Below are 10,538 nucleotides of genomic sequence, written 5' to 3'. Positions count from 1 at the left end.
TGACAGCAGCCCGATGCACTCACTATACAACTGAAAGTGCAAAAAAGCCCCTGAATATTAAAAAAAATAAACAACAGAGACATTTAGCCTTGATTGGAACTAAAATAGACTTAACAAGGACGAACCACCGAATGGCAATTTCTAGTTCTGCCTTCGTCACATTGTAATGAGTTTATGGTTTAATCATGAAACAAACATGAATGTTTGTGGTACACATGTGGGCGAGCCAAAATAGCTTCGATTGTGATTACATGGATTAATGTCAAGTTACCTGGGGGTCTAATGTGGCTCGAACAACAGCAGTAATATGTAACCTTACTCGTTATGTTCCTCCCCATGTATGTGAAGTGTTGATGCCAGGCCTCAGGAAACAGCAAACTCATTTCACGTGAGATAAATGTGACAGTGGTAAGTACGGAAGAGTATTAGGGCCAAGCTTAAAGAGAACAATTAGGAGGAAGATTCTTTCTTTCTTTTGCATTTTGAGAATAAAGTCGAAATGTTGAAAGTAAAGTTGGACTTTCTGTACATACGCCAACGCTAACAGTTTACATTTAGTGTCAAAAGTTACATTTTCGAAATGCATGTTTTTTTCCTTGCATGCTTTGGCCCCAATACTCTTCCGTAGATAATCCCCAAATGCCAAATATATTTAATTATTAAACATCCTTGAGTGAGCCCAGCCTGCTCTCTAAAAACTCTTCAATATAAGAAATACAAGAATTCTTAATTAGAAACAGCTAAATATTTATTCACCAGTCAAAACATACTTTTCAAAATATGAGGTCTGAAATCCACACACTGATGCATACCAAGCCTTCTGTTACCTGACAACTTGTTTGGGGACAACCTTGAGAGAGGACATCTGTACATACTAGCTTGTGTATTTCTATGTTAGGAGAGTGAGTGATAAGAAACATATTTCTCCTTTAAACTCAGACCCACATCTCTACATCTGGTGGGTTACAGCGAGCAAAAGAAAAAAAGAATATAATACAACATTGTGTCTGAAAGATGTGTTAGCTTATGAATGAACAGGGGAAGCTATATGAATGGATGAACTTAAATAGGCAGGTCTTGGAGAAGAGCTTGCAGCACTCATGCAAGATGATGGTACATCTCTATCAGAGAGTGGGACTGGAGGAAAAGTCTATCCAAACTTGCATTCTCCCTCTGTACCAAGCGAGTGAAAGGGTGGCAGTGGTGGTGGTGAGTTATCAGTTCTCGAGGAAAGCCACGTAGTCGGTGAGTCTGGCCAACTGCTGTTCATTTGGAACCAATGAGACCGGGGGAGGATCTGTTGAGAGGAGAAAGAGACGGAGGAGGAGAGGTTGAGTCAGAGGGGGATTCCTCTTTGTGCCAAGCACCATTGATCTTCTTACATCTCCCCGGTTCCAACTCAAGACTGACTCAGCAGGTTAAGTTAATCACACTGTTGACATCTGCACTCGCCGCTTCCCCGGATCTACACTACCTACAGTCTCCCCATGGGCCTGTGAGACATTCAACCTGGAGAGCATTACATTTTACGCTTCCCAACCAGAATGATTTCCTGTGTGAGATCAACTCTCCAACCAAAATAACCAAGCACCATTAAGTCCCAGTGGTGCTGTGGGGCAGGGGAGGGGGGGAGCAGACATGAGAGGATTAATGGTGAGGGGGTTGGCGAGTTGCACCGGACATGTGCGCAGCAGATGCTTCAGCAAAATATCTCAGATAGCAGGACATACCACAACCTCCTCCTTGACTGTTAATCAATAAGTTTCTCTTCGAGCATAGATCAAACCAGGACTCTTGAGGACATGTGAGGATGTGGTGAGAAAACAGGAGAAGAAAAGAAAAGGAATGAATGAGGGAACTTTTGGAGATATGGACGTTAGACAACATTTCACGAGATTCCAGGAAAATAAAAAATTATCAGTCTTTCTTAAATCCCTGCTCTCAACATTTTTATGTGCGTCTGATAAAATATCAGAGAAGAGCAGCGGGAAGGTGGGCGCAGGAATAATCATGAAGAGACAACAGCACAGATGGGTACAGATGAAAAGAGCAATACTGCCACCTACCGGGCTTTTTGGGCATCACCATCCTGGTGGCGGGGTCTGCCTGCCAGCCCTGGCTGACCACACCTGTGGATGAAGACAGAAGTGGTAAAGGAGAAGAAAACAGCCTCATCAGCACATGTAGAAAAGGTTATGTCATGGAAATTAGCTGCATTACACATTCTTTATACACAATAACAGTGATGATATGACATTTCCTGTGTAAATGTAATCTTACCCTTTACTGCCTCTTCCACAGAGTACCCCACAAAGGCAGCAAAATCATCTGCTGCGATGGAAGTGTATGCCTGGGCCACTAGACTGTACGCCCTTTGCCGTGTGCTCTCTGTGAAGGACACATCAACACAGTGAAATTCATATCAGATACAGGCCAACATGCATACATGCTAAAACAGTGCTCTGGTTCTATTTAAAGTGCATACAGTACAGGGGCAACAGCAACTTACTGTGAACTAACATATACACTTTAGTTGTTATGCAATGTCATGGAATTTAAGAGTCGTGTTTCTTGTGAATAAAGTAGCTAATTGGAAACAGCCCCGGAGGTTCTGCACAGTGAGTAACAATCAATCAAGAGTGACAGGTCGGGGTTTTGAAGCCAGGGGCTGCTTTAAAAAAACATTAAACAGTACTCTGCTATAATCATTAGCAGTCAGAGGTGACTTCGTTTGGTATAATGTCAAGTCAGTGCTGCATTTTTACCTCCACCAAGAGAGTTGTTTTCTGTTGGGTTTGTTGATTTGTTGTCTGTCTGTCAGCAGGACAACAGAAAACTACTGGTTGGTTTTCATGAGACTTGGTGGAAGGATGCAGCATGGGCCAAAAGGATGAATTCATTACATTTTGGAGCAGATCCAAATCACGGAGCGGATACACGCATTATGTTTCACTGATGGAAACAGCCTTAGCAGAGGACTGCGCTCCCCGAGAGCCCTTCTAGTTTACATGTTTTTTCCTGTGCTTGCAAATGTTCCATCTTAACATTTGCTTATGGTAATTGTGTGTTTGAGTTTATGAAGTGGCTTCCTCTCACCACAAACACAGTCTCAAACTATTTAACAACTGACAGGAGTTGGTTTGGGATTGAAATAAAATTAAGCCATTCCAAACTAAAAACTATTGTAGTCTGCCTTTAACATCTAGGAAGTTTTAAAGCAAATGGTGCATTTGTTGTTAGGTAATCTTTGATTCGATAATGATGAGCTAAAACAAATACCAAATTAGGATTTTCCATTATCAAGAATACTTAAAAATAGATCATGTTAAATGAAGCATTCTAAAGATGAATCATGGACGTTTGATGCTGTGCAGTGCTTACACTACAAACCATGAAGTCTTAATCAACAGGCACCGGCTTAGGCTTCCAAAATGTCAAAGCTGGCACATTGATCTCCCCTGACTTTGACATGGTGCTGTTGTTTGTGGAGATAACGTTTAAGCGTGACAGGGCCTCACAACAGCATGGGACAACATACATCTGAATGCATTTGCTGCTGCTCCTGCAGCTATCACGTAAATGCCTCAGGGTTGTGGCCTTTCATGTTTTATAGCCTAGCAACGGTTTTGTGTGTACCAACAGTCAGTCTGTTGCAGCAGTAACAATAACAAGTGGGATGAGAAAAGACAGCTGTGAGGGGGAGGCCGGAGATTTGTCAAGAGCACTTTCCCATTCTACTGTCCAAGGGGCTTCCTGTTCTCCCCGTTATTGTACTTTTCCCAAAAAGAGGAAGGGCTGAAAGAATTAACTTGAAAATGTAAATCAAGGCAGCGTTCATGCATCAATTACTACTTCATTTTGTTATGGTTTTAATCAAAGTTATGGTTGTAGAGTAATATCTGCAGTCATTATTTAGACTCTTTTAATGGTGTGGTTCCAGAAAGAAGTGGATGAAATACTATAGTTTTGTCATTGTCGTGCCTCACCATTGATAAAGGACTATAGAGGAAACTGACCAAGTTTTTTCCCCCTCACTATAAATAATAAAAAACTCAAAGTGCATAAAACTGCTTCTTGTGTTGGAACAACTCCCTTCCACCTGACAGCCTGCGTATTAGAAAAGAAATGAGGACTCTGAGCAAATGCTCCCAACTCAGCCAAGCAAGTCATCTCCAGGGGCTTTTTGTAACCCAGTCCCCAGGCAGACATGTATTTTTACCATGGCCTTTTGACCGCTAGGAGATGACTCGTGTGGCAACTGGACCGGCCTTTCTTAGCATGCCCCTCTGACACTGCAGAGTTGGGTTGGGGCTGCTGAACAAGACGTCCATGAGTGGGAGGACGGGAGTTTTATCGAGGAGAAACAGGACCTGGCCTGTCCTCCGCTGAGTCTATTCCAAGGCCGCTATCATTTCTCACCCTCTCACCTCTTAAAAATAGCCCCCACTTTTAACCAGCAAAGGCAAAGCAGACAGGACATGGCAAGGGCTTTTATTTTTAAATACAGCCTATAGCCAAGTAAGAGCAGCATGGACTGGGAAATATTTAGTTGGAAGCACAAAATCCATACGACCAAAATAATACTGGGTCGTTTTTATGTTCCCTTAAATGTCATGTTTTAGTTTAGCAAATAAAGCAAATAGGTGCTTAACTTCATGCAGCTTTATTCCACATTTCATTGAAGACAGATTTGGTGATTACAGGCGGATCAGCTGATCACCAATTCAACATAAAGTTTGACAAAGTGAGAAAAACACAAATAACTATTTCCATAAGCTACATATGAGGAAAACAATGTGTTATCAATCTTCAGACATTTTATATTAACATTTATGTAGACCAATTCCTCCATTTAATTGGCTTAGAAGTACAAAAGTATAAAAAAAGTTAAGAAACAGAATGAATAGGACATTAAAATATTGCACTGAAAGTATGGGCAAGCCGCCCACATCCACCATAACCTTGGATTTCTTTCAACATCAAATGCAGTCCCTGCCATAAACAATTGTGTCAAAAACCTTCAAAAAGCATGTGTTACAGTATTTCCTACAAATCCGTAACTAGTTCAATTTTCATTATTCCTCCTCCTCCTCTTCCTCTGCATCCTCAAATTCATCATCATCAACAACTCCAAAGTCCATTTTTGCCAGGACTGTTTGAACATGCTCTGTTGACAAAGTGAAGTGGTCCATCTTCTCGAAGCCTGGCTCTGGCCTATCTTCCCCCAGCGAGCATTTAGCTGCATCTTTGGTCTGCGTGATGAGGCCCTTGGAGGCCAACAGAAACTCAGCAGCACCACCCTGCTCCAGCGCCCTCACAGCCGTATCTGTGAGCACTGAACTCGTCTGCAGTCGTTCACCGTAACGTTGAGCCAGTGCACGCAGAGCTGCCACCTTTTCATCTTGCTCTTTACCAATCTGGTCTAGTAAAACGGTCTTGCGCTCTTCCAGGACAGCATATAGCAGGTCAAAGCGTTCAGCTAGCCCTTGCTTAGCACGCTGAGCATTGTCCTGCACAGCACGGCAGGCATCTTCCATCTGGTTGAGCAGGGCCTGCAGGCGGCCATTGCTAGCCACCAGAGTATCGATAGCATTACTCAGTTCACCCTTCTGGGTCTGGTAAACACTTGCTAAAGGTGCCACCTCACAGTCCTTATGCTGGCCAAACACTTTGCACATGGAGCAGGTGGGTACCTGGCAGGTAGTGCAATAGATGTTGATTTTCTCATCCTCGTGTTCTTGGCACATCGGCTCTTTGGATTCTTTAGGCTTCAGGGTGGTTTCTGTGCTTCCACTGCCTTCTTGCTGCTGCTTATAGAGGTCGATAATATTTTCTACCAATAGGTTACGCTGGAGCCCATGCACACCATGGCGGTCAAGTACAACCTCGAAACGGCAGGTAGGACAGCGAAAGACGCCACCAGAGAAGCGGTATGGGTTGCGCGAGTCGTAGAGGTCACTGGCACAACTACGACACAAGTTGTGCTGGCAGGGCAGGATGACCACGGGTTTGGTGAACATGTCCAGGCAGATGGGGCAGCTCAGCTGCTTCTCTAGGCTATCCATGGGGCTCGGGGGCCGAACCATAGATCCTGTCCTCTGAACGTCCATAATGGAAGAGTCTCTGCCTACAGTTACTACAAACCTCCCTCTCCGTTAGATTAAAAAAGTAACCAAAAAAAATCAGTCACACTCCGCAAACTTATCCTCAGTGTGTGCAGTTACTTGTCAAATGCTGGTATCTATTCTGACTGAGAGCTGGCAGCTTTGTCCTTTATACCAGCCCCTCACAGCTGGTGACATCTGATCCTTTCCACCAACCAGTCCACACATTCCTGCCTGCTTGCTGCCTTGGGATCTTTTCACAGAAATGGCCCCCTCCTACTCAGTGCTGCATGTGTCACTTGTCCCAGAGGGCACTATGTCCCCTCTCCATCAGTGACGGAAGTGGTGGACTGAGCAGAGACAACCAGGGTCCATGTGACCGGCTCAGCTGAGAGTGGGAGCTCAATCCAATTGGTAAACAAGTCAATGTCAACATCCTGTGACTCCTGTGTTGTTTTGAACGTTTTATCTCCTTTAATTTGTTGTTAATTAACCTAGTTTGCCATTTATATAAACTGTTTAGTTTGCTACAAGAAATGAAATAACTTTGTCATATACTTTTGACATTAATGTCTAAATTTAAATCAACCAATTGTATTAATCAATAGTGAATTGACTGTTTAGATGATGATGACATCTCCATTAAGCCTAATATTTATGGCACGTTTATGACAAATAAACTGTTGGGACTTGCGAGTTGCTTGTGGTACAGTGGTTATTGGTACTGTAAAATGTTATCTTTGCACAAACAGTCATTAGAAAGTGTATAGAGTAAATACCAATCTACTTGCTAATAAGAACTTTATTATAAAGGTAATTTATTTATAGGAAGATTAGCTGCTTTGTTTAAAACTACTTTATGAAAATCTTTCTAAAAGAGTAAAATGTTTGCATTAAGATTCAAACACTCTTAACTTCTTACATTAATCAGGATATTCTAATCAATGTTTCCCTAAGTGTCTCATGACCTATTGTACGTCAGCATCCATGGCAGATCAACACGAAGTACCGTAAACAAGAGGGAGAAGCTATTCTTATAACTCTTGCACAAGGTAACCATCACATGATACAACTGCCCAAACAACTGCAACCACATTAAACCCTTTGAACTAGACTTCATGATAACGATAAGCCTTTTAGCTGGAAATTAAAAAGGAGTTATGAACAGTCAAATTCAGTAATTTTCCCTTGGTTGCAGCATAGCTTTTCATGTGGTCCCCCTGCTGATTTGAATGATAAAATCATGCAGAGGAAGTAAATACATTATATTCACTTCAATTTCCCCATAGGGAATTCTGCTAGTTTCCCCAGAGCTAAATGTGTAAATATCATGTTATCAAGTGTTTGAATAATCTTAAAAGCTAAAGGTCAGATAAGACTTCATTTTTGTTGTTACCTCGAAGGGCCTCCATGACTGGAAGAATATTCTCTGACCATTGGAAAGCAGCGATGGTTGTGTAGATCCCTGGAAAGTCTCGCTGCCAAATGCGTTGGCCAACAGCCCAAATAGATGTCAATTCAGGGTTTGCCTGTAATCAACAAGCAGAAAGGCATTTTAAAAATGTGTAGTGAGCTACACTTGACAAGGCAGTGGTTGTTATGCTACTGTAAAGAGCAGGCACACCAAAATACTTGGGATATTGAATCACAGTATATACATAACCATACATGGACACAAATATATTCATATATAAATATATATATATATGAATGTATCATAATGAAATGGCTTTCGATAGTAATTCCTTAGCAATGTCTCCATATATTTTATCATGCTTACCGATTTTATTGCTTGTGGAATCCGTTTCCAGAGATACCTGCCATTATTCCTGTGGGAACCATATCAACAAGTTAGACAATGCAAGATGTATAGGAACAAGGGCACCCCTTGAAATTAAGTATGCTTTGGGTTTTTTTTTACTTTGAAAAGGACAGCAGGAGTACAACGAATAGACAAAACATCAAGCAAAAAAATGGAAGCAAATTAATCTATTAACCCTTAACAAAAAACAGTGAAGAGAAAGAGGGGGGGAACCCCGGCAGCTACTGAAGACATACACTGACTCACTTACATGTCATTATGAAGTAAATACAGTGACAGCAGCTGAGCGTACACTTGAGGTGTTGCAATGCCCCCTGGAGCCTGTGAAAAATAAATGCAGGTGTCAGAATCAGAATCCCTTTAATTGTCCCACGACGGGGAAATTTACATTGTTACAGCAAAGAGAGTACACAATTAAATAGAATAAAAATACAATAATATGAGTACAGTCGCACATGACGGTGTAATTGCAAAAGTTATAAAAGAGAATATTGCACTTGACAGAAAAAGTTGTAAAAAGTGAATATTGCACAGTAATATTAAACATAGAAGTTAAATATTAGCAGAAAACCAAGCAATTATTTCCCTTAACAATTCATGTTATAAAGAGTATTCGCTAACAGACATTGGCTACAGACTGTACCTCCGACAGACAACATTTACCGTCCAGTGAGTTAAACTGTGTTATTATTTCCTTAGCTTCTCTTAATGTTATAGCTTTGGTTCCCTACCTTACAATGTATTACAGTAATCGGTCGGTCACAAGGTTACCTGACGCCACACAATGAACCAAGCAATACATTTACTTTATGAGAACCTAAATAATAAAAAGTACTGCAGTATTAGCTGTAACTTAGCTATGTTTACCAGCACAACGAAGAGATGTCTGACTATCTAAAGCTAGCTAACTAGCCAGCTAATAGTAGAAGTTAAAGCAGAGAGTAACGCTAAATCTACTGTTTATGTTAGCATTGTTAGCATGGCACTGGTTCACTTAAAAGCTAACTCGTAGCATAAGTAAATGTAATAGTGTATGAAAGTAAAATCAGCGTTAGAGTAGTGAAAACTGGCTAGCTTGTTAGCCATATTGTTAGCTAAAACTGGTCAAGAGATAGCTGTCAAGAACACTACTACCAAGCCTTCAATCAAGCCTGTTGGCACAGGAAAAAATCAATTTCGCGATGAATTGCTTACCTCGAGCTCTTGAGCTTCACACTGCTCTAATAATTTATCATAATTTTCCTCCATAATCACAGCAGCAGGCATGTTGATGCCTAGCTGTTGCATCGGGAACTTCTTCTTCTGTATATGTTAGTTACAGTGGATAAGCAGCACGTCAGGAGTGTTGCTGCCCTCAGGTGGACGAAACACAAACGACAGAATCTACACACCACCTCGAACAACATATTAAATCAAGCGACACACCACAACTCAATTATAGCACAGACACAGTGCAAGACAATTCAAATAACAGCCCATGGAAATTCCATAAAATCAAGCAAGCACATTTATTGTAATTTTCTTCTATTCTATATGTAGGTTTCTTGATTTTTGCAATACCTTCTTTTATATTTAACTTTAATTGTTGTTAATGTGGTTGTGTTAGACACCAATACACCAAAGCTCATTTATAGTATGTGAAAACCTTCTTGGCAATAAACCGGATTCTGATTCGTATGTGGATGATCACCAAATCAAAAACAAACAAAATTTTGATTATTTATTTTTTTAAAGGTTGATAAATAAAGTCTGCATTCATCAAATATCCACTTTTGTTTAATACACATTTGAGATCTTAAATAAATCTTATAACTCCAGGATCCATGTTAATCTCACTAACTTAAGTTATTATAAATCCACACAGTGAAAATGTGTGGACACTGGATCTTACACTAAACTTCTAACAAGATTGACTGACAGTTAATGAGAAAACATAGAGAGAACATTAAGACCTTAAGTGAAAATCATGTTGTGATCCACTGGTTCAGTATTTTTAGCTAATTGTTTTATTTTTAAGAAATTACAAAAGCATTTTTGAATTCAGTCTGGTCTTAGTGAACTCCGCAGTGCTGAGAAAGACTGCTTTTCTCCTTAAATTCACTAATGATGCTCTACTGTCTGCCAGTGCCGGGATTTCTGTACTTCAATCCTTTTTGATCTCCCCCTTTTCTTTGATGCTGATGACTGCATACATTTTCCCTCAGCTTTGGAAAATGTCTTTGTACCATAGGCAGAACTATAATGTGTGTATATTGTTGTTGTTTTGGTGAATACATCTGTTTTCATCTTTCCTGTTGTTCTCAGGCTTTCGGTCCCATAACCGGCATTAGGAATGAGTTTTCTATACATTTCTTTAATTTTAATGACAGCAAATGTGGGAGCTTTATGTTTGCTTTTCAAAGCTGTGTAAATTGCTACAGCCTCTTCCAAATAAAGTTACACCCGCTCCTGAAACCTCTTAAAAAATTCTAAGATGCTTCAATTTGTGCCATACTGTGCCCCCAGGTGACAACTAAAATGTTTGTGTTGATCTAATGTGGAAACATTGCATACAGTCAGTCATTTTTTAAGATTCACAATTTATTTTTGGAGCATTGTTCTCCACAGTGAAT

The 10,538-nt window shown here is 40.6% G+C and overlaps 2 protein-coding genes across 2 annotated transcripts; both read right to left on the bottom strand.

Annotated features, from left to right (window-relative positions):
• Window positions 1-730: 730 nt before the first annotated feature.
• cops8 (COP9 signalosome subunit 8) lies at window positions 731-9,276 on the bottom strand. The gene is made up of 7 exons (XM_029458843.1): window positions 9,121-9,276; window positions 8,177-8,247; window positions 7,885-7,933; window positions 7,501-7,633; window positions 2,281-2,388; window positions 2,067-2,129; window positions 731-1,297 (listed from the first exon to the last, which is right to left on the bottom strand). The coding sequence occupies exons 1-7, from the start codon at window positions 9,211-9,213 to the stop codon at window positions 1,218-1,220; spliced, it is 597 nt and encodes a 198-aa protein (XP_029314703.1). The 5' UTR covers window positions 9,214-9,276; the 3' UTR covers window positions 731-1,217.
• Window positions 4,476-6,311, bottom strand: LOC115026168 (E3 ubiquitin-protein ligase TRIM63-like). Its single transcript, XM_029458842.1, has one exon. The coding sequence runs from the start codon at window positions 6,108-6,110 to the stop codon at window positions 5,076-5,078; it is 1,035 nt and encodes a 344-aa protein (XP_029314702.1). The 5' UTR covers window positions 6,111-6,311; the 3' UTR covers window positions 4,476-5,075.
• Window positions 9,277-10,538: the final 1,262 nt, after the last annotated feature.

Source organism: Cottoperca gobio, chromosome 21 (assembly GCF_900634415.1).
Source record: "Cottoperca gobio chromosome 21, fCotGob3.1, whole genome shotgun sequence".
Lineage (NCBI taxonomy): Eukaryota > Metazoa > Chordata > Actinopteri > Perciformes > Bovichtidae > Cottoperca > Cottoperca gobio.
Note: the sequence above shows the minus strand (reverse complement) of the source record. Positions and strands in the feature narration are given on the sequence as shown.

Bases quoted from the DNA above. Each gene is read 5' to 3' on its own strand.
- LOC115026168 (XM_029458842.1), bottom strand. From the start codon at position 6,110: ATGGACGTTCAGAGGACAGGATCTATGGTTCGGCCCCCGAGCCCCATG.
- cops8 (XM_029458843.1), bottom strand. From the start codon at position 9,213: ATGCAACAGCTAGGCATCAACATGCCTGCTGCTGTGATTATGGAGGAA. The intron at 7,634-7,884 runs GTAAGCATGATA...TGTTGATTACAG, and splicing joins TTCCACAAGCAATAAAATCG to GCAAACCCTGAATTGACATC. The intron at 1,298-2,066 runs GTAGGTGGCAGT...TCCTCTCAACAG, and splicing joins GGTGATGCCCAAAAAGCCCG to ATCCTCCCCCGGTCTCATTG.